General features: G+C 46.7%; 1 protein-coding gene across 1 annotated transcript in view; it reads right to left on the minus strand.

Moving 5' to 3' along the window:
- The window catches only part of LOC127927313 (voltage-dependent T-type calcium channel subunit alpha-1I-like), an 83,790-nt gene that overhangs the window by 32,311 nt on the left and 25,120 nt on the right, over positions 1 to 26,359 (minus strand). The window contains exon 3 of the mRNA XM_052513459.1: positions 3,331 to 3,428. Within this exon, the coding sequence (XP_052369419.1) occupies positions 3,331 to 3,428 (98 nt within the window). The remainder of the gene's footprint in view (positions 1 to 3,330; positions 3,429 to 26,359) is intronic.

The following is a 26,359-nucleotide window of genomic DNA, read 5'->3' on the forward strand; positions in this document are numbered from 1 at the left end:
GTGAGGTCGGAGAGAGAGAAAAAGAGGGGAAGAGGAAGAAAGAGGGAGAGGCAGATATATACATATAGAGGAACTAATGTATGTCTACCTATATAGGAACTATTGTATGTCTACCTACAGAGGAACTATTGTATGTCTACCTATAGAGGAACTATTGTATGTCTACCTATAGAGGAACTAATGTATGTCTATCAAAAGCATTAACTTTTGCATGTAAAAACACATAATCCTACTCATTACTACACGTCCTTAATAACACCACTTCAACGTGGGCTTTGAACGGGGCAAACTGGCTACATAAAGGGTGTTACTGGCTACATAAAGGGTGTTACTGGCTACATAAAGGGTGTTACTGGCTACATAAAGGGTGTTACTGGCTACATAAAGGGTGTTACTGGCTACATAAAGGGTGTTACTGGCTACATACAGGGTGTTACTGGCCACATACAGGGTGTTATTGGCTACATAAAGGGTGTTACTGGCTACATACTTACATACTGGAGAAAAGGAAGGAGGGGAGAGAGAGAGAGAGAGAGAGAGAGAGAGAGAGAGAGAGAGAGAGAGAGAGAGAGAGAGAGAGAGAGAGAGAGAGAGAGAGAGAGAGAGAGAGAGCGAGAGAGCGCAAGAGAGAGAGACTACACTATTATGCATCTTCTAGGAAGGGTACAAATTGGGTCTCACGGGGGTCAATCTCGGCCGATGTGTATATTAACTTGGTCAAAATGACCTCATGTCAAGCAATTGCTTTATGTCTATTGTATCTCCTATCTGGCCTAATGCAGGGAGGTGTGGACATACTCATCAGTTATCCATTCCCCTGGGTGCAACCATATGTTTATACTACACAGTGAGCGCTCACACACACATACAGTATACTGTATATATATATATATATATATATACATACGAGCACGAGCACTCATACAAATATAGGCACACACACACACACACACACACACACACACACACACACACACACACACACACACACACACACACACACACACACACACACACACACACACACACACACACACACACACACACACACACACACACACACACACACACACAGACACACACACACACAGACACACACACACAGCATGTATGTGTACATGTGTGTGTGTGTCCCAGCATGTGTATTAGAGCGTTTGTTTACACATGTGCACTAGTCACCAGTCTGCCTATATCAGTTCCCCAAACATGACATCACTATCAGTATCACCCCTCCCTACAACTTCCTATCAGCTGGCGGAGCGAGGCAATGACATGCACTAATTCAATTACCATTCATATTTAATGAGTTACCCCGGTGGCAACACCCACTGAAACATTGATAAGGGAGCAGAGTCTTCAGCGCTTCAGAATGGGAATGGGAGTTAGAATGGGAATTATCGTCAGCACTCAAGGAAAACTGTTTTCCCAGGTAATTAGTGCTAGGATTAATCTGTGTGTGTGTAATGGACCAGACGAGAGAGTAATGTCTTCACTAATTCTCATCACAGAGAGAGGCCAGTTGGAGGTGTGTGTGTGTGTGTGTGTGTGTGTGTGTGTGTGTTTTATGTGTTTAGAAATATTGGTTTCTCTACCCGCCAATAATTCTCAACAGAGACAGACTGTGCCATAGAACACCTGCACTCACTTAATGTACCTGCAGACAAATGACTCCAGCACACCTCTCTGTGTCTCTCGGTTTCCACACCACTAGTCCATTAGCGTTAGCAATGATCTGTGTTTCTTTGCCATTAGCTTAGCCCATTAGGCTGTTAGGTCTGGGGGAAAGGAAAGGAAACAAGTAAAGGATGCAAGGATAAGGATTATAGCTGTTTGGAACATGTCCTGTTTGACTGTGTTTCAGTACACTGTCTCACTTACATCTTACAGCATGCATATCAGTGTTAGCCACTATTAGCCAGTTAGCTCTAGTAAAGAGGAGATCAGGAAATGCTACCTGAGTCTGACTGATACCACTATCTGTGTGTTATTCACTGTTAGCCACTGTTAGCATTAGCGGATAAATGCTATCACTTTCACTGACTGGAAGTGAGTGGAGAGATTAGCTGACCCTCGCTTGATCGGGCTAATTGGTGCTTACGATGATTAGAAGCTGTCTGAGGTAAGGGGAAAATCAATAGGTATTTACAATTTTGTCTGAGAACAGAGTTGTATTTGAGAGGGATGGGGTTGGGTCAGAGAGAGAACAGTGATCTACATTACAGGAGGATATGTAAATCTGTAAGGGACTCTGTTGTAGTAGAGGGCATCTGATAGGAGATGGGCTGCTCAGATCAAACAGCACTGTCCTGGGGTTATGCAGTTAGAACAGAGTAGAGGATCACAGCAAAGTCAAAGGACTTAAATACAATGACTGTACTGATTGAATGGAGAAAACATTAAGAACACCTTCCTAATATTGAGTTGCACCCCAGGTTTTGCCCTCAGAACAGGCTCAATTCGTTGGGGCATGGACTCTACAAGATGTCGAAAGTGTTCCACAGGGATGCTGGCCCATGTTGACTCCAATGCTTCCCACAGTTGTGTCAAGTTGGCTGGATGTCCTTTGGATGGTGGACCATTCTTGATACACGGGAAACTGTTGAATGTGAAAAACCCAGCAGCGTTGCAGTTATTGACACAATCAAACCAGTGAGCCTGGCACCTACTACCATATCCTGTTCAAATGCACTTCAATCTTTCGTCGTGCCCATTCACTCTCTGAATGGCACACATACACAATCCATGTCTCAATTGTCTCAAGGCCAAGATCCTTATTTAACCTGTCTCCTCCCTTTCATCTATACTGATTGAAGCAGATTGAACAAGTTACATCAATAAGGGATCATAGCTTTCACCTGGATTCACCTGGTCAGTCAGACAGACAGACAGACAGACAGACAGACAGACAGACAGACAGACAGACAGACAGACAGACAGACAGACAGACAGACAGACAGACAGATAGATAGATAGATAGACAAACAGATATAAACAAGACAGAGAGAGCGAGAGACAGACAGAAAGAGACAGACTAAGAGAGGCAGAAAGCGAGAGAGAGAGAGAGAGAGAGAGAGAGAGAGAGAGAGAGAGAGAGAGAGAGAGAGAGAGAGAGAGAGAAAGAAAGAGAGACCGCGAGACAGACAGACAGAGACAGACTAAGAGAGGCAGAAAGCGAGAGGAGAGAGAGAGAGAGAGAGAGAGAGAGAGAGAGAGAGAGAGAGAGAGAGAGAGAGAGAGAGAGAGAGAGAGAGAGAGAGAGAGAGAGAGAGAGAGAGAGAGAGAGAGAGAGAGAGAGAAAGAAAGAAAGAGAGACCGCGAGACAGAACTCACTGGGTACTCTGTTGATGGCTTTGAGGGGTCTGAGGACCCTGACTGTCCTAATGGCTGAGAGGTTGATGTTCTGCAGGTCCAACGAGTACTCCACCATCCTACAAAGAGAGGGACACACGTAGGAGTCAAGGAACTGTGTGTGTGTATATGTGTGCGTGTGTGTGTGTGTGAGAGAGAGCATTTACTGTACATATGACTCACTGACACATTCTCAGTTCCCATTTGTTCTACAGATCTCATTTTAAATCCATCCATATACAGCAAGGCCCAAGAGGGCTCTTTCCCCCAGGCAAGATCTCTGAGTGCCTTTCCAATCCGTCTACAGGTCACATCCCAGTATCATGATATAAGCCTGCCACAACACTGCACCAAAGCAACTGTGGAGTTAACTCATCAACTGCTGGGTTAACCCATGATCTGAAATGGCTGATATGAGTGCATATACGCTTTTCCCATTTATAATGTGCTCACATCAGAGCAATTGTTTATTCTCATTCAGACAGTAAGGTATTGTCTCAGATTGTTTATTCTCATTCAGACAGTAAGGTATTGTCTCAGATTGTTTATTCTCATTCAGACAGTAAGGTATTGTCTCAGATTGTTTATTCTCATTCAGACAGTAAGGTATTGTATTGTCTCAGATTGTTTATTCTCATTCAGACAGTAAGGTATTGTCTCAGATTGTTTATTCTCATTCCGACAGTAAGGTATTGTCTCAGATTGTTTATTCTCATTCAGACAGTAAGGTATTGTCTCAGATTGTTTATTCTCATTCAGACAGTAAGGTATTGTCTCAGATTGTTTATTCTCATTCAGACAGTAAGGTATTGTCTCAGATTGTTTATTCTCATTCAGACAGTAAGGTATTGTCTCAGATTGTTTATTCTCATTCAGACAGTAAGGTATTGTCTCAGATTGTTTATTCTCATTCAGACAGTAAGGTATTGTCTCAGATTGTTTATTCTCATTCAGACAGTAAGGTATTGTCTCAGATTGTTTATTCTCATTCAGACAGTAAGGTATTGTCTCAGATTGTTTATTCTCATTCAGACAGTAAGGTATTGTCTCAGATTGTTTATTCTCATTCAGACAGTAAGGTATTGTCTCAGATTGTTTATTCTCATTCAGACAGTAAGGTATTGTCTCAGATTGTTTATTCTCATTCAGACAGTAAGGTATTGTCTCAGATTGTTTATTCTCATTCAGACAGTAAGGTATTGTATTGTCTCAGATTGTTTATTCTCATTCAGACAGTAAGGTATTGTCTCAGATTGTTTATTCTCATTCAGACAGTAAGGTATTGTCTCAGATTGTTTATTCTCATTCAGACAGTAAGGTATTGTCTCAGATTGTTTATTCTCATTCAGACAGTAAGGTATTGTCTCAGATTGTTTATTCTCATTCAGACAGTAAGGTATTGTCTCAGATTGTTTATTCTCATTCAGACAGTAAGGTATTGTCTCAGATTGTTTATTCTCATTCAGACAGTAAGGTAGAGGGGAGAGAACTATGAATTATTATATCATTTTAATTCAATAGTACAATTATGGGAGCATCTTTGCAGTACCCACAGTATCAACAGATGAAAAGGAGAGAAAGAGTGTAAGGGAGTGGCGGAGAAGCATAGAAAGAGAGACCTACGGCACATCTCTTGGCAGTAGTACTGTAGATTACTTTATCCCTGACCTCAACCCAGAGTCTCTCAGAGTGTTCACAGTCAGCCCACTAACACCCCTATCAGATCACAGAAAGATCACAGTCTACCTGAACAGAGCAATAGTAAATAATGAGGCATCGAAGCCAAGGGACCTGCACAATATTAATTAAGAAATGCTATAGATGGAAGGAAAGTAGTGTAAAAAATTACCAAAAACAATTAGGCAACAACAAATTCAATCCATTTCAAACATCTTCCTGGACAAAACATTTCACTGTAAAAGTGATGTGGTAAACTTGGCAGTAGAAAGCCTAAACAGTATATTTGACCTTTTCAGCTTCCCTAATGTCAAGCAGACAACCTAAGAAAATGAACAACAATGACAAATGGTTTGTTGAAGAATGCTAAAACCTAAGAAAGAAATGGAAAAGTCTACGCCTTCACTATGGTGAATCACTAAAACAATACAGAAATTGTCACGAGTCCGACCGAGGGTGTTTCCCCTTCCCGGGCGGTTGGCGCTCGGCGGTCGTCGTCACCGGCCTATTAGCTGCCACTGATTGTTTTTCCTCCCCTCCTTGTATGTTTAGTGGTAGCACCTGTTCATGATTGAATCAGCTAATTAGTTTGTCTTTATTAGGCAGCCGGCCCGCCTGGTTGTTGTGCGGGATTATTGCAGTGTAACCTTCGGCTCTGTTGTTAGAAGTACGTGTTAGTGCCTGGTCGTTACGTTTTCTGTTGTACATTCTCATTCCCTGTGTTTGGGGCCGTTACTATTGTGAGCACCCTGGGATGCGTTGGCGCTATTAAAGACGCACAGCTTTGCACTCACTGTCTCCTGCGTTTGACTCCACACACCTACGACACCTGAAGTGTTACAGAATCCCGCACCCTAAATCGAATGGAGTCAGCAGGAGCAGCAGCCAACCCTCTCCCATCGATGGAGGAACGGGTTCTCCACCACACCACCATTCTCCATCGGATCGGATCCGCGATGGATCAAGTGATGGAGAGAATGGACCGATGGGAGAGGAGTGGTCTCCTCTCTCCACCTTCGGCACCCCCGACTCCGGTCTCCCCATCACTCGACTCCAGCACCCTTCGTCTGACGCTACCGAGGGCTTATGATGGAGCGGCGGCGGGTTGCCAGGGGTTTCTGCTTCAGCTGGAGCTATACCTGGCCACCGTTAGACCCCCTCCCTCAGGAGCGGAGAGGGTGAGTGTCCTCATCTCCTGCCTCACGGGTCGTGCTCTGGAGTGGGCGAACGCAGTCTGGAATGGCCCAGACTCAGCGCGGGAGCACTACCCAGAGTTTTCCTGCCGCTTCCGTGCCGTATTTGATCACCCTATAGACGGCCGAGCGGTGGGAGAACGACTTTTTCATCTCAGGCAGGAGAGGAGGAGCGCCCAGGATTACGCGCTGGAGTTCCGGACCTTGGCAGCCGGATCTGGGTGGAACGACAGGGCCCTTATGGACCACTACAGGTGTGGTCTCCGAGAGGACGTCCGCCGGGAGTTAGCGTGTCGGGACACCACTCTGTCACTGGATCAGCTGATTGACATGTCCATTCGACTGGACAATCTGCTGGCTGCCCGCGGGCGTTCAGAGAGGGTCCTGTGCGTTCCACCACCCGGCCCCTCCGCTCCCATTCCGATGGAGTTGGGAGGGGCTGCGCCGAGGGTGCCGGAGGAGGGGGCCTTCCCTGCACCAACTGTGGTCGGAGAGGACACACGTCTGATCGGTGCTGGGGGTCCGTCTGGGAGTAGAGATGGCAGGCGGAACGCTTCTCGGTCACCCCAGGTGAGTCAGCATCAGACTCACCCAGAATCCCTTGTTGGCCATATGTTTGTCTTAATCTCTTTCCTTCACTTTTTTCCCTCTTCCCAGCATAGGGCGCTAGTCGATTCAGGCGCAGCTGGGAACTTTATGGATCGCGGACTCGCCCTTAAGTTAGGGGTTCCGCTGGTGCCGATAGATTCTCCTTTCCCCGTGCACTCCCTAGATAGCCGGCCATTAGGGTCAGGGATGGTCGGGGAGACCACGGTCCCACTGGACATGGTGACGCAGGGGAATCATAGGGAGCGTATCAGTTTTTTTATTATTGATTCGCCTGCGTTTCCAGTGGTGCTGGGGACTCCCTGGCTGGCCCGGCACAATCCTAAAATTTCGTGGAGACAAGGGGTTCTCCAGGGGTGGTCAGAGGAGTGTTCTGGAAGGTGTTTGGGAGTTTCCATCGGTGCCACGTCGGTGGAGAGTCCAGACCAGGGTTCCACGGTGTGCATTCCCCCGAGTATGCCGATTTGGCAATCGCTTTCAGTAAAGTGAAAGCGACTAAATTACCACCTTATCGACCGGGAAGGGATTGTACGATAGAGCTCCAGGTAGACGCTGCGCTTCCCAAGAGTCATGTGTACCCGCTGTCCCAGGAGGAGACGTTGGCAATGGAGACATATGTCACGGAGTCGCTGGGACAGGGGTACATTCGGCCCTCCATTTCACCCGTCTCCTCGAGTTTCTTTTTTGTGAGGAAAAAGGAGGGAGGTTTGCGTCCGTGTATCGATTATAGAGGTCTAAACGCCATCACAGTGGGGTATAGTTACCCTCTACCTCTCATCGCTACGGCGGTGGAATCGTTCCACGGAGCGCAGTTCTTCACAAAACTGGATCTCAGGAGCGCGTATAGTCTGGTGCGTATTCGGAAGGGAGACGAGTGGAAAACCGCATTTAGTACTACATCCGGCCACTATGAGTACCTCGTCATGCCGTATGGGTTAAAGAATGCTCCAGCCGTTTTCCAATCCTTTGTAGACGAGATTCTCAGGGACCTGTGCGGTCAGGGGTGGTTGTTTATATCGATGACATTCTGATCTACTCGGCCACTCACACCGCGCATGTGTCTCTGGTGCGCAAAGTGCTTGGAAGACTGCTGGAGCATGACCTATACGTCAAGGCTGAGAAATGCGTGTTCTCTAAACGAGCCGTCTCTTTTCTGGGATATCGCATTTCCACCTCGGGGTGGTGATGGAGGGTGAACGCATTAGGGCCGTGCGTAATTGGCCGACTCCAACCACGGTAAAGGAGGTGCAGCGGTTTTGGGTTTTGCCAACTACTACCGGAGGTTTATCCGGGGTTTTGGCCAGATAGCGGCTCCCATTACCTCACTGCTGGGGGCCCGGTGCGATTGCAGTGGTCAGCACAGGCGGACAGGGCATTCAACAAGTTGAAGGCGCTGTTCACTGAGGCGCCCGTGTTGGCGCATCCGGATCCCTCTCTAGCATTCATAGTGGAGGTGGACGCGTCCGAGGCTGGGGTGGGTGCCGTGCTATCACAGAGCTCGGGTACGCCACTAAAACTCCGCCCCTGCGCTTTCTTCTCAAGGAAGCTCAGCCCAGCGGAGCGTAACTATGATGTGGGGGACCGGGAGTTGCTAGCGGTGGTTAGAGCTCTGAAGGTGTGGAGACACTGGCTTGAGGGGGCTAAGCACCCTTTTCTCATCTGGACCGACCACCAGAATCTGGAGTATATTCGGGCTGCAAGGAGACTTAACCCACGTCAGGCAAGGTGGGCCATGTTCTTCACCCGGTTCCGGTTTACTTTGTCTTATAGACCGGGCTCCCAGAACGTGAGGGCTGACGCACTGTCCCGCCTTTACGACACCGAGGATGGGTCCACCGAACCTACTCCCATCCTTCCCGCCTCTAAGCTGGTAGCCCCAGTGGTATGGGAGGTGGACTCGGACATCGAGCGGGCGTTACGGGCTGAACCCGCGCCTCCTCAGTGTCCAGCGGGCGAAGGTACGTGCCGCTTGATGTTCGGGACAAGCTGATTCGGTGGGCTCACGTCCTACCCTCCTCGGGTCACCCTGGGGTGACGAGGACAGTGGGGAGCCTTCAGGGGAGGTATTGGTGGCCTACGTTGGTTAAGGACGTTAAGGGTTATGTCTCCTCTTGCTCAGTGTGCGCTCAGAGTAAGGCTCCTAGGCACCTTCCTAGAGGGAAGCTACAACCCCTCCCCGTTCCACAGCGGCCATGGTCACATCTGTCCATAGATTTCCTGACCGATCTTCCGCCGTCTCAGGGGAACACCGCGGTTCTAGTGATTGTGGATCGGTTTTCTAAGTCCTGCCGTCTCCTCCCGTTGCCCGGTATCCCTACAGCCCTGCAGACTGCGGAGGCATTATTTACCCATGTCTTTCGGCACTACGGGGTGCCGGAGGACATCGTTTCTGATCGGGGCCCCCAATTCACGTCTCGGGTATGGAGAGCGTTCATGGAACGTTTGGGGGTCTCTGTCAGCCTGACCTCCGGTTATCACCCCGAGAGTAATGGGCAGGTGGAGAGATTGAACCAGGAGGTGGGTAGGTTTCTGCGGTCGTATTGCCAGGATCGGCCAGGGGAGTGGGCACGATACATTCCCTGGGCTGAAATGGCTCAGAACTCACTACGCCACTCCTCTACTAACGTGTCCCCTTTTCAGTGTGTGTTGGGATACCAGCCGGTCCTGGCACCATGGCATCCGAGCCAGACCGAGGCTCCTGCGGTGGAGGAATGGGTACAGCGCTCCAAGGAGACCTGGAGGGCCGTCCAGGAGTCTCTACGACAAGCGAGTGGACGGCAGAAGAGGAGTGCTGACCGCCACCGCAGTGAGGCCCCGTGTTTGTACCGGGGGACAGGGTCTGGCTCTCGACCCGAAACCTACCTCTCCGCTTGCCCTGCCGGAAGCTGGGTCCGCAGTGTGTAGGGCCCTTTAAAGTCCTGAGGAGAATAAACGAGGTGTGTTATCGATTACAACTCCCTTCCTATTATCGAATTAACCCCTCGTTTCATGTGTCTCTCCTCAGGCCGGTGGTAGCTGGTCCCCTGCAGGACAGTGAGGTACCGGAGGTCCCTCCCCCTCTGGACATCGAGGGGACCCCGGCGTACACGATCCGGGCCATTCTGGACTCAAGACGCCGGGTGAGGGGCCTGCAGTACCTCGTGGACTGGGAGGGGTACGGTCCGGAGGAGAGGTGCTGGGTACCGGTGAGGGACATCTTGGATCCATCCATGTTGAGGGATTTCCATCGCCTCCATCCGGATCGCCCTGCACCTCGTCCTCCGGGCGACCTCGAGGCCGGTGTCGGCGCGCTGCGGGAGCCGCGCGTCAGGAGGGGGTACTGTCACGAGTCCGACCGAGGGTGTTTCCCCTTCCCGGGCGGTTGGCGCTCGGCGGTCGTCGTCACCGGCCTATTAGCTGCCACTGATTGTTTTCCTCCCCCTCCTTGTATGTTTAGTGGTAGCACCTGTTCATGATTGAATCAGCTAATTAGTTTGTCTTTATTAGGCAGCCGGCCCGCCTGGTTGTTGTGCGGGATTATTGCAGTGTAACCTTCGGCTCTGTTGTTAGAAGTACGTGTTAGTGCCTGGTCGTTACGTTTTCTGTTGTACATTCTCATTCCCTGTGTTTGGGGCCGTTACTATTGTGAGCACCCTGGGATGCGTTGGCGCTATTAAAGACGCACAGCTTTGCACTCACTGTCTCCTGCGTTTGACTCCACACACCTACGACACCTGAAGTGTTACAGAAATACACTACAGAAAAAGAAGGAACAGCTGGTCAGTAATCAGATCAATGTAATTGAAGAATCCATAGACTCTAACCACTTCTGGAAAAATTGGAAAACACTAAACAAACAACAACACAAAGAGTTATCTATCCAAAACGGAGATGTATGGATAATCAACTTCTCTAATCTTTTTATTCCTATAAGAAATAACAAACAGCAAAAACACATACCTGATCAATTACAAATCTTAGAATAAGCTATTAAAGACTTCCAGAACCCACTGGATTCTCCAATTACATTGAATGAACTACAGGACAAAATACAAACCCTCCAACTCAAAAGACCTCTGATGTTGATGGTATCCTACATTAAATGATAAAATAAACTCTTTAACATCATCCTCATCTCTGGCATCTTCCCCAATATTTGGAACTAAGGACTGATCACCTCAATCAACAAAAGTGGAGACAAATTTGACCCCAATAACTACCGTGGGATATGCGTCAACAGCAACCTTGGGACAATCCTCTGCATTATCATTAACAGCAGACTTGTACATTTCCTCAGTGAAAACAATGTACTGAGCAAATGTCAAATTGGCGTTTTACCATATTACCGTACGACAGACCACGCATTCACCCTGCACACCATAATTGACAAACAAACTAACGAAAACAAGGGCAAAGTCTTCTCATGCTTTGTTGACTTCAAAAAAGATTTTGACTCAATTTATCATGAGGGTCTGCTATAGAAATTGATGGAAAGTGGTGTTGGGGGAAAAAACATGTGACATTATAAAGTCCATATGCACAAGCAACACGTGTTTGGTTAAAATGGGCAAAAACACAGATTTCTTTCCACAGGCCTGTGGGGTGAGACAGGGGTGCAGCTTAAGCCCCACCCTCTTCAACACATATATATATAAACAAATTGGCAAGGGCACTAGAACAGTCTGCAGCACCAGGCCTCACCCTACTAGAATCTGAAGTCAAATGTCTACTGTTTGCTGATGATCTGGTGCTTCTGTCCCCAACCAAGTAGGGCCTACAGCAGCACCTAGATCTTCTGCACAGATTCTGTCAGACCTGGGCCCTGACAGTGAATCTCAGTAAAACAAAATAATGGTGTTCCAAAAAAGGTCCAGTCCCCAGGACCACAAATACAAATTCCATCTAGACACCGTTGCCCTAGACCACACAAAAAACGATACATACCTCAGCTTAAACATCAGTGCCACAGGTAACTTCCACAAAGCTGTGAACGATCTGAGAAACAAGGCAAGATGGGGCCTTCTATGCCATCAAAAGGAACATAACATTTGAAAAAAATACTTCAATCAGTTACAGAACCCATTGCCCTTTATGGTTGTGAAGTTTGGGGTCTGCTCACCAACCAAGAATTCAAAAAATAGGACAAACACCAAATTAAGACTCTGCATGCAGCATTCTGCAAAAATACCCTCTGTGTACAATGTAAAACAGCAAATAATATATGCAGAGCAGAATTAGTCCGATACCCGCTAATGATCATAATCCAGAAAAGTGACGTTAAATCGACAACAACCTAAAAGGAAGCGTTTCCTAAACCTTCCATAACAAAGCCATCACCTACAGAGAGATGAAACTGGACAAGAGTCCCCTAAGCAAGCTGGTAAGGGGCTCTATTCACAAACACAAACACACCCCACAGATCCCCTGGACAGCAATACAATAACACCCAACCAAATCATGAGAAAACAAAAAGATAATTACTTGACTATTGGAAATAATTAACAAAAATTCAAAGCAAACTAGAATGATACCTGACCACTGTGACTGACCCAAAATTAAGGAAAGCTATGTACAGACTCATTGAGCATAGCCTTGTTATTGAGAAAGGTCGCCGTAAGTGAGAGATGACAGGATATGTGCACACTGCCCACAAAATTAGGTGGAAAATGAGATGCATTTCCTAACCTCCTGCCAAATGTATGACCATATTTGATACACATACAGTTGAAGTCGGAAGTTTACATACACCTTAGCCAAATACAGTGCCTTGCGAAAGTATTCGGCCCCCTTGAACTTTGCGACCTTTTGCCACATTTCAGGCTTCAAACATAAAGATATAAAACTGTATTTTTTGTGAAGAATCAACAACAAGTGAGACACAATCATGAAGTGGAACAACATTTATTGGATATTTCAAACTTTTTTAACAAATCAAAAACTGAAAAATTGGGCGTGCAAAATTATTCAGCCCCTTTACTTTCAGTGCAGCAAACTCTCTCCAGAAGTTCAGTGAGGATCTCTGAATGATCCAATGTTGACCTAAATGACTAATGATGATAAATACAAGCCACCTGTGTGTAATCAAGTCTCCGTATAAATGCACCTGCACTGTGATAGTCTCAGAGGTCCGTTAAAAGCGCAGAGAGCATCATGAAGAACAAGGAATACACCAGGCAGGTCTGAGATACTGTTGTGAAGAAGTTTAAAGCCGGATTTGGATACAAAAAGATTTTCCAAGCTTTAAACATCCCAAGGAGCACTGTGCAAGCGATAATATTGAAATGGAATGAGTATCAGACCACTGCAAATCTACCAAGACCTGGCCGTCCCTCTAAACTTTCAGCTCATACAAGGAGAAGACTGATCAGAGATGCAGCCAAGAGGCCCATGATCACTCTGGATGAACTGCAGAGATCTACATCTGAGGTGGGAGACTCTGTCCATAGGACAACAATCAGTCGTATATTGCACAAATCTGGCCTTTATGGAAGAGTGGCAAGAAGAAAGCCATTTCTCAAAGATATCCATAAAAAGTGTTGTTTAAAGTTTGCCACAAGCCACCTGGGAGACACACCAAACATGTGGAAGAAGGTGCTCTGGTCAGATGAAACCAAAATTGAACTTTTTGGCAACAATGCAAAACGTTATGTTTGGCGTAAAAGTAACGCAGCTCATCACCCTGAACACACTATCCCCACTGTCAAACATGGTGGAAGAAAACCTGATGGAGTCTGCAAAAGACCTGAGACTGGGATGGAGATTTGTCTTCCAACAAGACAATGATCCAAAACATAAAGCAAAATCTACAATGGAATGGTTCAAAAACAAACATATCCAGGTGTTAGAATGGCCAAGTCAAAGTCCAGACCTGAATCCAATCGAGAATCTGTGGAAAGAACTGAAAACTGCTGTTCACAAATGCTCTCCATCCAACCTCACTGAGCGCAAGCTGTTTTGCAAGGAGGAATGGGTTTTTGATTTGTTAAAAAAGTTTGAAATATCCAATAAATGTCGTTCCACTTCATGATTGTGTCCCACTTGTTGTTGATTCTTCACAAAAAAATAGTTTTATATCTTTATGTTTGAAGCCTGAAATGTGGCAAAAGGTCGCAAAGTTTAAGGGGGCCGAATACTTTCGCAAGGCACTGTATGTCACGCCTTGGTCATAGTGTTTTGTGTTTTCGTTATATATTTGGTCAGGCCAGGGTGTGACATGGGTTTAATGTTGTGTTTCGTATTGGGGGTTTTGTAGGTATTGGGATTGCGGCTGAGTAGGGGTGTAGCATAGGTTGGCTGCCTGAGTGATTCTCGTTGTCTCTGATTGGGAACCGTATTTAGGTAGCCTGGGTTTCACTTTGTATTTTGTGGGTGATTGTTCCTGTCTCTGTGTAGTTTCACCAGATAGGCTGTAATTAGGTTTCACGTTCCGTTTTGTTGTTTTGTATTTGTATCAGTTATTTCATGTACCGCGATTCATTCATTAAAGACATGAGTAACCACCACGCTGCATTTCGGTCCGACTCTCTTTCAACAAACGAAGAACGCCGTTACACTGTACATTTAAACTCAGTTTTTCACAATTCCTGACATTTAATTCTAGTAAACAATCACTGCCTTAGGTAAGTTAGGATCACCACTTTATTTTAAGAATGCGAAATGTCAGAAAAATAGACAAGAGAATGATTTATTTCAGCTTTTATTTCTTTCATCACATTCCCAGTGGATCAGACGTTTACATACACACAATTAGTATTTGGCATTGCATTTAAATTGTTTAACTTGGGTCAAACGTTTCAGGTAGGATTGCACAAACTTCCCATAATAAGTTGGGTGAATTTTGGCCCATTCCTCCTGATAGAGCTGGTGTAACTAAGTCAGGTTTGTAGGCCTCCTTGCTCGCACACACTTTTTCAGTTCTGCCCACACATTTTCTATAGGATTGAGGTCAGGGTTTGTGATGGCCACTCCAATACCTTGACTTTGTTGTCCTTATTAAGACATTTTTCCACAACTTTGGAAGTATGCTTGGGGTCATTGTAATTTGGAAGACCCATTTGCAACCAAGCTTTAACTTCCTGACTGATGTCTTGAGATGTTGCTTCAATATATCCACATAATTTCCCTCCCTTATGATGCCATCTATTATGTGAAGTGCACCAGTCCCTCTTGCAGCAAAGCACCCCCACAACATGATGCTGCCACCCCTGTGCTTCACGGTGGGGATAGTGTTCTTCGGCTTGCAAGCCTCCCCCTTTTTCCTCCAAACATAGCGATGGCCATTATGGCCAAACAGTTCTATTTTTGTTTCATCAGACCAGAGGACATTTCTCCAAAAGTACGATCTTTGTCCTCATATGCAGTTGCAAACTGTAGTCTGGCTTTTTATGGCGATTTTTGAGTAGGAGCTTCTTCCTTGCTGGGTTATGTTGATATAGGACTCATTTTACTGTGGATATAGATACTTTTGTACCTGTTTCCTCCAGCATCTTCACAAGGTCCTTTGCTGTTGTTCTGGGATTGATTTGCACTTTTTGCAACAAAGTACATTCATCTCTAGGAGACAGAACGTGTCTCCTTCCTGAGTGGTATGACGGTTGTGTGGTCCCATGGTGTTTATACTTGCGTACTATTGTTTGTACAGATGAACGTGGTACCTTCAGGCATTTGGAAAATGCTCCCAAGAATGAACCAGACTTGTGGAGGTCAACTATTTTTTTCTGAGGTCTTGGCTGATGTATTTTGATTTTCCCATGATGTCAAGCAAAGAGGCACTGAGTTTGAAGATAGGCTTTGAAATATATCGACAGGCACACCTCCAATGGACTCAAATGGTGTCAATTAGCCTATCAGAAGCTTCTAAAGCCATGACATCATTTTATGGAATTTTCCAAGCTGTTTAAAGGCACAGTCAACTTAGTGTATGTAAACTTCTGACCCACTGGAATACAGTGAATTATTAGTGAAATAATCTGTCTGTAAACGATTTTTGAAAATAATTCCTTGCATCATGCACAAAGTAGATGTCCTAACCGACTTGCCAAAACTATAGTTTGTTAACAAGAAATGTGTGGGGTGGTTGAAAAACAAGTTTTAATGACTCTAACCTAAATGTATCTAAACTTCCGACTTCAACTACTTCCCTCAGATTACACAGACCCACAAATCATTTTTGATTAACTCCCATATCTAATGGTTGAAATACCACAGTGTGCAATCACAGCATTAAGATTTGTAACCTGTTGCCACAAGAAAATGGCAACCAGTGAAGAACAAACAACATTGTAAATACAATTTTAGTAGGCTAGCTAAATGTAAATGTAATTTTATGTTATTGAGTTATTTTTGCTTTTGTACTTGAACTATTTGCACATCGTTACAACACGGTATATAGACATAACATGACATTTGAAATGTCTCTATTCTTTTGGAGTATAATATTTACTATTCACTTTTATTTGACTTTGTTTATCCATTTCACTTGCTTTGGCAATGTTAACATATGTTTCCCATGCCAATAAAGCCCCTTGAATTGAATTGAGGTAGAGGTAGAGGTAGAGAGACACAGACATCCTTCCTTCCTGTCCTGACCCTGAGCCTGCCTTGCCTGTCCTGACCCTGAGCCTGCCTTGCCTGTCCTGACCCTGAGCCTGACTTGCCTGTCCTGACCCTGAGCCTGCTTGCCTGTCCTGACCCTGAGCCTGCCTAGCCTGTCCTGACCCTGAGCCTGCCTGGGAAATTTTATACAAATATGTCCAAATCGGCTCTAACAGAGGGAGAGAGAGAGAGAAAGTGAGAGAGAGAGAAAGAGAGAGAGAGAGAAAGCGAGAGCGTCAGAGGTAATGGTAGAGGTATAGAGAGAGAGGTATATATATATATATATATATATATATATAGAGAGAGAGAGAGAGAGAGAAGGACGGATAGACAGAGAGAGAGTCAGAGGGAGAGAGAGAGAGAGAGAGAGAGAGAGAGAGAGAGAGAGAGAGAGAGAGAGAGAGAGAGAGAGAAGGAAGGAAGGAAGGACAGAGAGAGAGAGAGAGTCAGAGGTAGAGAAAGAAGGACAGAGAGAGAGGGGAAAGAGAGAGAGGGGACAGAGAGAGGGAACAGAGAGAGAGTCAAAGGTAGAGGTAGAGAGAGAGGTAGAGAGAGAAGGACAGAGAGAGAGGTAGAAAGAGGTAGAGAGAGAGAGGACAGAGAGAGAGTCGGAGGGAGAGGTAGAGAGAGAAGGACAGAGAGAGAGAGTCCAAGGGAGTGGTAGAGAGAGAAGGACAGAGAGAGAGGTAGAGAGAGGTAGAGAGAGAGAGGACAGAGACAGAGAGATAGAGTCAGAGGTAGAGGTAGAGAGAGGACAGAGAGAGAGAGAGTCAGAGGGAGTGGTAGAGAGAGAGGTAGAGAGAGAAGGACAGAGAGAGAGGTAGAGAGAGAAAGAGGATAGAGAGAGAGAGTCAGAGGGAGAGGCAGAGAGAGAAGGACAGACAGAGAGTCAGAGAGAGAGGTAGAGAGAGAGAGGACAGAGAGAGAGAGTCGGAGGGAGAGGTCGAGAGAGAAGGAGAGAGAGAGAGAGAGAGAGAGAGAGAGAGAGAGAGAGAGAGAGAGAGAGAGAGAAATAGGGAGAGAAAGTGGTCTTTGTAAGTGATGCCTGCAGGATGTTGTGGTTTACTAAGAGTCAGACATCTGTTAGCTACTCATTCTCAGCATGTTAAAACTGTTTGTGCCCTGCAACCTAAACCACTTTCACAGAATGGTAGTGGTGCTTTATCTTTCTGTGTGTGTGTGTGTGTGTGTGTGTGTGTGTGTGTGTGTGTGTGTGTGTGTGTGTGTGTGTGTGTGTGTGTGTGTGTGTGTGTGTGTGTGTGTGTGTGTGTGTGTGTGTGTGTGTGTGTGTGTGGACCATGCAAAGAGCCTGGGGTGGAATACATTAATGCAGTGGCAGCAAGGCCTGCCAAGTCTAACACCAGACACAGCCAATCTACTGTACAATGCAACTCATTCAGAGGCCCATGTTCATGTGCTGCTGATCACAGCCCTGGACACACTGCATTCTGATGGGAATACAGCTGGCTGTATGGATATCAGACAATCAGCTTTAGTTCAGTGAGCTATACCAGTGGTAATACGTTGTTCCACTGGATGTCATAAGGTGAATGCACCAATTTGTAAGTCGCTCTGGATAAGAGCGTCTGCTAAATGACTTAAATGTAATGTAATGTTGTGTTGTGACCAATCTACAGCCTTTAGCCCGAGACGTTTTAAACTGCACAGCGATCTAATACAAAGTCACCACAACCCAGATTTTAGGAAGTATTATGTGTGTCCCAAATGGCAACCTCTTTCCTATACAGTGAACTAAATCGGTAATAGGGTGCCATTTGGGAGACATTGTCACTACAACAGGGATGTCATGTATAGCACGATGTGCACCATCACATCCAGTTTTTAATCTGTAGTCTTCATCATAGTGTTGCATGCTGTCCATTCTGATAGCTAGGTTGTCAACAAGCTCTCACTATCAGGATAAGGTAAGACCCAGAAGCAGACCGTGTCCAAGTAACAATGTTTATTACAAAAGCAGAAGCAAAGGTACAGGACGGCATGCAGGCTCAGGGTCAGGGTCAGTGTCAGGGTCAGACTCAGGCTCAGGCTCAGGGCAGGGGCAGGCTCAGGGTCAGGCTCAGGGAAGGAAGATTCAGGGTCAGGCTCAGGGTCAAGACAGGCAAGGCAGGCTCAGGGTCAGGACAGGCAAGGCAGGCTCAGGGTTAGGACAGGCAAGGCAGGCTCAGGGTCAGGACAGGCAAGGCAGGCTCAGGGTCAGGACAGGCAAGGCAGGCTCAGGGTCAGGACAGGCAAGGCAGGCTCAGGGTCAGGACAGCAGGCAGGCTCAGGTTCAGGACAGGCAAGGCAGGCTCAGGGTCAGGACAGGCAAGGCAGGCTCAGGGTCAGGACGGCAGGCAGGCTCAGGGTCAGGATGGCAGGCAGGCTCAGGGTCAGGACAGGCAAGGCAGGCTCAGGGTCAGGACGGCAGGCAGGCTCAGGGTCAGGACAGGCAAGGGTCAAAAACCAGGAGGGCGAGAAAAAGAGAGGATCGGTACATCCGTACATCACACCTGCGGGACAGGTACAGGATGGCAACAACAACTACCTGAGTTACACCAGGAACGCACAATCCCTCCATCAGTGCTCAGACTGTCCGCAATAGGCTGAGAGAGGCTGGTCTAAGGGCTTGTAGGCCTGTTGTAAGGCAGGTCCCCACCAGACATCACCGGCAACAACGTCGCCTATGGGCACAAACCCACCGTCGCTGGACCAGACAGGACTGGAAAAAAGTGCTCTTCACTGACGAGTAGCGGGTTTGTCTCACCAGGGGTGATGATCGGATTCAGGATTATCGTGGAAGGAATGAGGATTACACCAAGGCCTGTACTCTGGAGCCGGATCGATTTGGAGGTGGAGTTCGTCATGATCTGAGCCGGTGTGTTACAGCATCATCGTACTGAGCTTGTTGTCATTGCAGGCAATCTCAACGCTTTGCGTTACAGGGAAGACATCCTCCTCCCTCATGTGGTACCCTTCCTGCAGGCTCATCCTGACATGACCCTCCAGCATGACAATGCCACCAGCCATACTGCTCGTTCGGTGCGTGATTTCCTGCAAGACAGGAATGTCAGTGTTCTGCCATGGCCAGCGAAGAGTCCGGATTTCAATCCCATTGAGCACGTTTGGGACCTGTTGGATCGGAGGGTGAGGGCTACGGACATTCCCCCCCAGAAATGTCTGGGAACTTGCAGTTGCCTTGGTGGAAGAGTGGGGTAACATCTCACAGCAGGAACTGGCAAATCTGGTTCAGTCCATGAGAAGGAGATGCACTGCAGTACTTAATGCAGCTGGTGGCCACACCAGACACTGACTGTGACTTTTGATTTTGACCCCCCTTTGTTCAGGGACACATTATTCCATTTTTGTTAGTCACATGTCTGTGGAACTTGTTCAGTTTATGTCTCAGTTGTTGAATCTTGTTACGTTCATACAAATATTTACATGTTAAGTTTGCTGAAAATAAACACAGTTGACAGTGAGAGGATGATTGTTTATTTGCTGAGTTGAATAGGTGTTATGGTTTAGTAGTTACACAGTACAGAACACTTTGCAGCTATAAGCTAAAGGATATTATAGAGCTAAAGCTGCCTGTGCTTCCTGTGTCCTCTGACCTCCATCTTAGTGGGCTTAAAATGGAGGGGTGTCATGCAGAGAGGTACCACAACAGGGTGACAGGTGGAGAGGTACCACAACAGGGTGCCAGGTGGGAGAGGTACCACAACAGGGTGACAGGTGGAGAGGTACCACAACAGGGTGACAGGTGGGAGAGGAAGGTGGAGAGGTACCACAACAGGGTGACAGGTGGAGAGGTACCACAACAGGGTGACAGGTGGAGAGGTACCACAACAGGGTGACAGGTGGAGAGGTACCACAACAGGGTGACAGGTGGGAGAGGTACCACAACAGGGTGACAGGTGGGAGAGGTACCACAACAGGGTGACAGGTGGGAGAGGTACCACAACAGGGTGACAGGTGGAGAGGTACCACAACAGGGTGACAGGTGGGAGAGGTACCACAACAGGGTGACAGGTGGGAGAGGTACCACAACAGGGTGACAGGTGGGAGAGGAAGGTGGAGAGGTGATGAGAGGAGAATAGAAAGGGATGAAGAGGAAAGGGTGAAACAGGGAAAGGGAACTAGATATTGATTGTGATAATGCCAGGGAGTGAGAATTAGATGTTTGTCCATGTATCTGAAACATAGAATTTTGAAGTTGTTGCAAGCATAACATTTCAAAGTGTTTAAGGTTAAGTTTAGGCATTTTTCAGAATTCATATGGTTAGGGTTAAGTTTAGGCTTTATGAATAGCAGGGCGCTGAAATGTTGCGCGATTTTTAACAAAAAGCTGCGAAAAGCTGCTTGAATTCTCAACTTCCTTAACTAGTTTAACTCAAAATGGTTAAGGTAAGGGTTAAGGTTTGGGATAGGCTTTAACTCTGAAATCTTAAGGTTAGGCATTAACTCAAAATGGTTAAGGTAAGGGTTAAGGTTTGGGATACGCTTTAACTCTGAAATCTTAAGGTTAGGCGTTAACTCAAAATGGTTAAGGTAAGGGTTAAGGTTCAGGATAGGCTTTAACTCTGAAATCTTAAGGTTAGGCGTTAACTCAAAATGGTTAAGGTAAGGGTTAAGGTGTGGGATAGGCTTTAACTCTGAAATCTTAAGGTTAGGCGTTAACTCAAAATGGTTAAGGTAAGGGTTAAGGTTTGGGATAGGCTTTAACTCTGAAATCTTAAGGTTAGGCGTTAACTCAAAATGGTTAAGGTAAGGGTTAAGGTTTGGGATACGCTTTAACTCTGAAATCTTAAGGTTAGGCATTAACTCAAAATGTTTAAGGTAAGGATTGAGGTTTGGGCTTAAAACAAAAATCTAAAAAGACTTTCTATTGTTGGATTGAAACTTGCAATCAGAGTTTCCACGTCATCTCCCTCTTCAGACAGGGATGGATGTTGAATACTGACTTGTATCACGGGGGACCTGGCTGTGGAGAGAGAGAGCGTGGAATGACTTCTCCTCCAAGCTCCAAGAATAGTGTCTGAGGAGAACATGTTCTGCTTGACAATCCCCATTATGTCAATTTCATCTTTGAGCGATGGCATAATCATTTCCAAACATACACACACACACACACACACACACACACACACACACACACACACACACACACACACACACACACACACACACACACACACACACACACACACACACACACACACACACACACACACACACACACACACACACACACACACACACACACACACACACACACACACACACACACACAATGCTTGTACTCTCACACTCACACAGTGACAAACAATGTAAAATCCATCAGTACTGTCCTCTCCAGCCAGTAGAAGCGCTGGGACACACGGGGCCTCACAGCGCTCCGAGTCTCACTAGAGAAGAGAGGATGTGACAAAAGGGCAAGAGATGACTGTATGTTGACCATTTCCATAGTGATGGAAGAGGTGAAATATTACACTGTGACACTGGGGTGATCTAGCTACAACCACAGTGCAGGATTTTCTCTTTAGGTTGATTGACAATGACACACACACACACACACACACACACACACACACACACACACACACACACACACACACACACACACACACACACACACACACACACACACACACACACACACACACACACACACACACACACACACACACACACACACACGTGTACAGGTATGTCACCGGGCTTAGAATGCTGTGTTTAAGTCTGTGAGAACAGTCACCCAGGCATAATCATGAGTCTTGAATAGCTTGAATAAAATACGAGTCAGTGAGTTGAAGTGTGTTTTGTATAGACAAGCACCAGTAAAACTAGTTAGTCAGCCAGTTAGTCAGCCAGTCAGTCAGTCAGTCAGTCAGTCAGTCAGTGAGTTGAAGTGTGTTTTGTATAGACAAGCACCAGTAAAACTAGTTAGTCAGCCAGTTAGTCAGCCAGTCAGTCAGTCAGTCAGTCAGTCAGTGAGTTGAAGTGTGTTTTGTATAGACAAGCACCAGTAAAACTAGTTAGTCAGCTAGTTAGTCAGCTAGTTAGTCAGCCAGTCAGTCAGTCAGTCATCCAGTCCGCCAGCCAGTCAATCAGTCAGTCAGCCAGCCAGCCAGTCAGTCAGCCAGTCAGGCAGTAAGCTTATCTCTCTTTTCCTCTCAGAACACACACTCAGTCTGGAGCTGATTACAAGCAATAAAGTCTCACTATCTGAAGGATGCTACTGTTACAATGCTTCTGATATGCTGCTTTTGTATTCTGTCTGTTGTGTTTCTCATCAGTGGAGTTATGTAACAGCCTTAACAGTGATGAGGGGATGTGGATCATATTTGAGAGGCAGAGTAGAAGGCTTACACACACAGATACACACAGACACCTAGAGTGAGAGTTGATGGAGAGAGAGAGGATATTGCGAGAGATGGAGAGAAAGAGGATAGAGAGTGAGAAATGGAGAGAGGATAGAGTGATAGGTGATGATAGCAATAGAGAACTGAGTGAGAGAGATGGAGAGAGAGAGGACTGAGTGAGTGAGAGATGGAGCGAGAGAGAGGATAGAATGAGAAATGATGAGAGAGGATATTGTGAGAGATGATGATAGAGAAGACTGAGTGAGTAATGGTGAGAGAGAGGATAGAGTGAGAGACGATGGAGAGAGAGGATAGAGTGAGAGACGATGGAGAGATAGAGGATAGTGAGAGACGATGGAGAGAGAGGATAGAGTGAGAGATGATGAGAGATAGAGGATAGAGAGAGATGACGGAGAGATAGAGGATAGAGTGAGAGATGATGGAGAGAGAGGATAGAGTGAGAGACGATGGAGAGATAGAGGATAGAGTGAGAGACGATGGAGAGAGAGGATAGAGTGAGAGACGATGGAGAGATAGAGGATAGTGAGAGACGATGGAGAGAGAGGATAGAGTGAGAGATGATGAGAGATAGAGGATAGAGAGAGATGACGGAGAGATAGAGGATAGAGTGAGAGATGATGGAGAGAGAGGATAGAGTGAGAGACGATGGAGAGATAGAGGATAGTGAGAGACGATGGAGAGAGAGGATAGAGTGAGAGATGATGAGAGATAGAGGATAGAGAGAGATGACGGAGAGATAGAGGATAGAGTGAGAGATGATGGAGAGATAGAGGATAGAGTGAGTGAGGGAGACAGTGTCACGTTCTGACCTTTATTTCCTTTGTTTTGTCTTTATTTAGTATGGTCAGGGCGTGAGTTGGGATGGGCAGTCTATGTTTGTTTTTCTATGTTTGGTATCTGTTTCGGCCTAGTATGGCTCTCAATCAGAGGCAGGTGTCGTTAATTGTCTCTGATTGAGAACCATATTTAGGTAGCCTGGGTTTCACTGTTGGTTTGTGGGTGTTTGTTTCCGTGTGAGTGTTTGTCGCCACACGGTACTGTTTCGGTTTGGTTATTTCACATATTCGTTTATTGTTTTTGTATTCATAGTGTTCAGTGCTTTTCTTATTAAAATCACACACACACACACACACACACACACACACACACACACACACACACACACACACACACACACACACACACACACACACACACACACACACACACACACACTGTTTGGAACCCAGGGATCCATATAAATACTACTAAATACTACACCACGCCCACGCACATTCTGAATTGAACCCATCTAGCCTAGAGGCAAGCCATCCCTGGGAGCCAGTGTGGTTGTTCCTCGCCTCGCACGTCCAAAGCCATCTCATTTCAGTTCCGATGGAGGACCAGCTAAAAATGTCAAGCTGCCAATTGAAATGTCACTGTAACAGAGGAGGACTTGTGAAGGGAAACATAGCCCTGTTGTCACCCCCGACGCGCTCTGACATTAAAGCACTGGCAAACATTTTACACAGACATTTAATGAGAATAGCAAAGTTCTGGAAAGAGACGATGGGTGGAGTGCCTCTGGGATATTGGGGGCGTGATGGAATCGCAGAAATAACAAATACACACATGCAAGAGAGTACACACAGAGAAGTGTACATAAGCACATGTGCGTACTGAAACACACAAACACAAACTTCCTTTCTAACTTTACAAACCCGCCAGACCTCCCTTGTTGATGTCTTAATGGCTCAGTGCTCTACTAATTGAATTAGAAATAACTGGGGGAGGAAGAGAGGAAAGATGAAGAGAGAGGGGAACAGAGGAAATAGAAAGAGAGAGAGAAAAGAAGGGAGTTGTGGAAGAGCAGAGGTGAAGGTAGGACAACACAACACGTCAGGAAGAAGGAGGACCAGAGGTGAAGGTAGGACAACACAACACGTCAGGAAGAAGGAGGACCAGAGGTGAAGGTAGGAGAACAACACGCAGGAAGAAGGAGGACCAGAGGTGAAGGTAGGAGAACACAACACGCAGGAAGAAGGAGGACCAGAGGTGAAGGTAGGAGAACAACATGCAGGAAGAAGGAGGACCAGAGGGGAAGGTAGGAGAACACAACACGCAGGAAGAAGGAGGACCAGAGGGGAAGGTAGGAGAACACAACACGCAGGAAGAAGGAGGACCAGAGGTGAAGGTAGGAGAACAACATGCAGGAAGAAGGAGGACCAGAGGGGAAGGTAGGAGAACACAACACGCAGGAAGAAGGAGGACCAGAGGTGAAGGTAGGAGAACAACATGCAGGAAGAAGGAGGACCAGAGGTGAAGGTAGGAGAACAACATGCAGGAAGAAGGAGGACCAGAGGTGAAGGTAGGAGAACACAACACGTCAGGAAGAAGGAGGACCAGAGGTGAAGGTAGGAGAACAACATGCAGGAAGAAGGAGGACCAGAGGGGAAGGTAGGAGAACAACACGCAGGAAGAAGGAGGACCAGAGGTGAAGGTAGGAGAACAACACGCAGGAAGAAGGAGGACCAGAGGTGAAGGTAGGAGAACAACATGCAGGAAGAAGGAGGACCAGAGGTGAAGGTAGGAGAACACAACACGTCAGGAAGAAGGAGGACCAGAGGGGAAGGTAGGAGAACAACATGCAGGAAGAAGGAGGACCAGAGGGGAAGGTAGGAGAACACAACACGCAGGAAGAAGGAGGACCAGAGGTGAAGGTAGGAGAACACAACACGTCAGGAAGAAGGAGGACCAGAGGGGAAGGTAGGAGAACACAACACGTCAGGAAGAAGGAGGACCAGAGGTGAAGGTAGGAGAACACAACACGTCAGGAAGAAGGAGGACCAGAGGGGAAGGTAGGAGAACACAACACGTCAGGAAGAAGGAGGACCAGAGGTGAAGGTAGGAGAACACAACACGTCAGGAAGAAGGAGGACCAGAGGGGAAGGTAGAAGAACACAACACGTCAGGAAGAAGGAGGACCAGAGGTGAAGGTAGGAGAACACAACACGCAGGAAGAAGGAGGACCAGAGGGGAAGGTAGAACACAACACGTCAGGACGAAGGAGGACCAGAGGGGAAGGTAGGAGAACAACACGCAGGAAGAAGGAGGACCAGAGGTGAAGGTAGGAGAACACAACACGTCAGGAAGAAGGAGGACCAGAGGGGAAGGTAGGAGAACACAACACGTCAGGAAGAAGGAGGACCAGAGGGAAGGTAGGAGAACACAACACGTCAGGAAGAAGGAGGACCAGAGGTGAAGATAGGAGAACACAACACGCAGGAAGAAGGAGGACCAGAGGTGAAGGTAGGAGAACAACACGCAGGAAGAAGGAGGACCAGAGGGGAAGGTAGGAGAACACAACACGTCAGGAAGAAGGAGGACCAGAGGGGAAGGTAGGAGAACACAACACGTCAGGAAGAAGGAGGACCAGAGGTGAAGGTAGGAGAACAACACGCAGGAAGAAGGAGGACCAGAGGGGAAGGTAGGAGAACACAACACGCAGGAAGAAGGAGGACCAGAGGTGAAGGTAGGAGAACAACATGCAGGAAGAAGGAGGACCAGAGGTGAAGGTAGGAGAACAACACGCAGGAAGAA

This window comes from Oncorhynchus keta, unplaced genomic scaffold (genome assembly GCF_023373465.1).
Source record: "Oncorhynchus keta strain PuntledgeMale-10-30-2019 unplaced genomic scaffold, Oket_V2 Un_scaffold_1198_pilon_pilon, whole genome shotgun sequence".
NCBI lineage: Eukaryota > Metazoa > Chordata > Actinopteri > Salmoniformes > Salmonidae > Oncorhynchus > Oncorhynchus keta.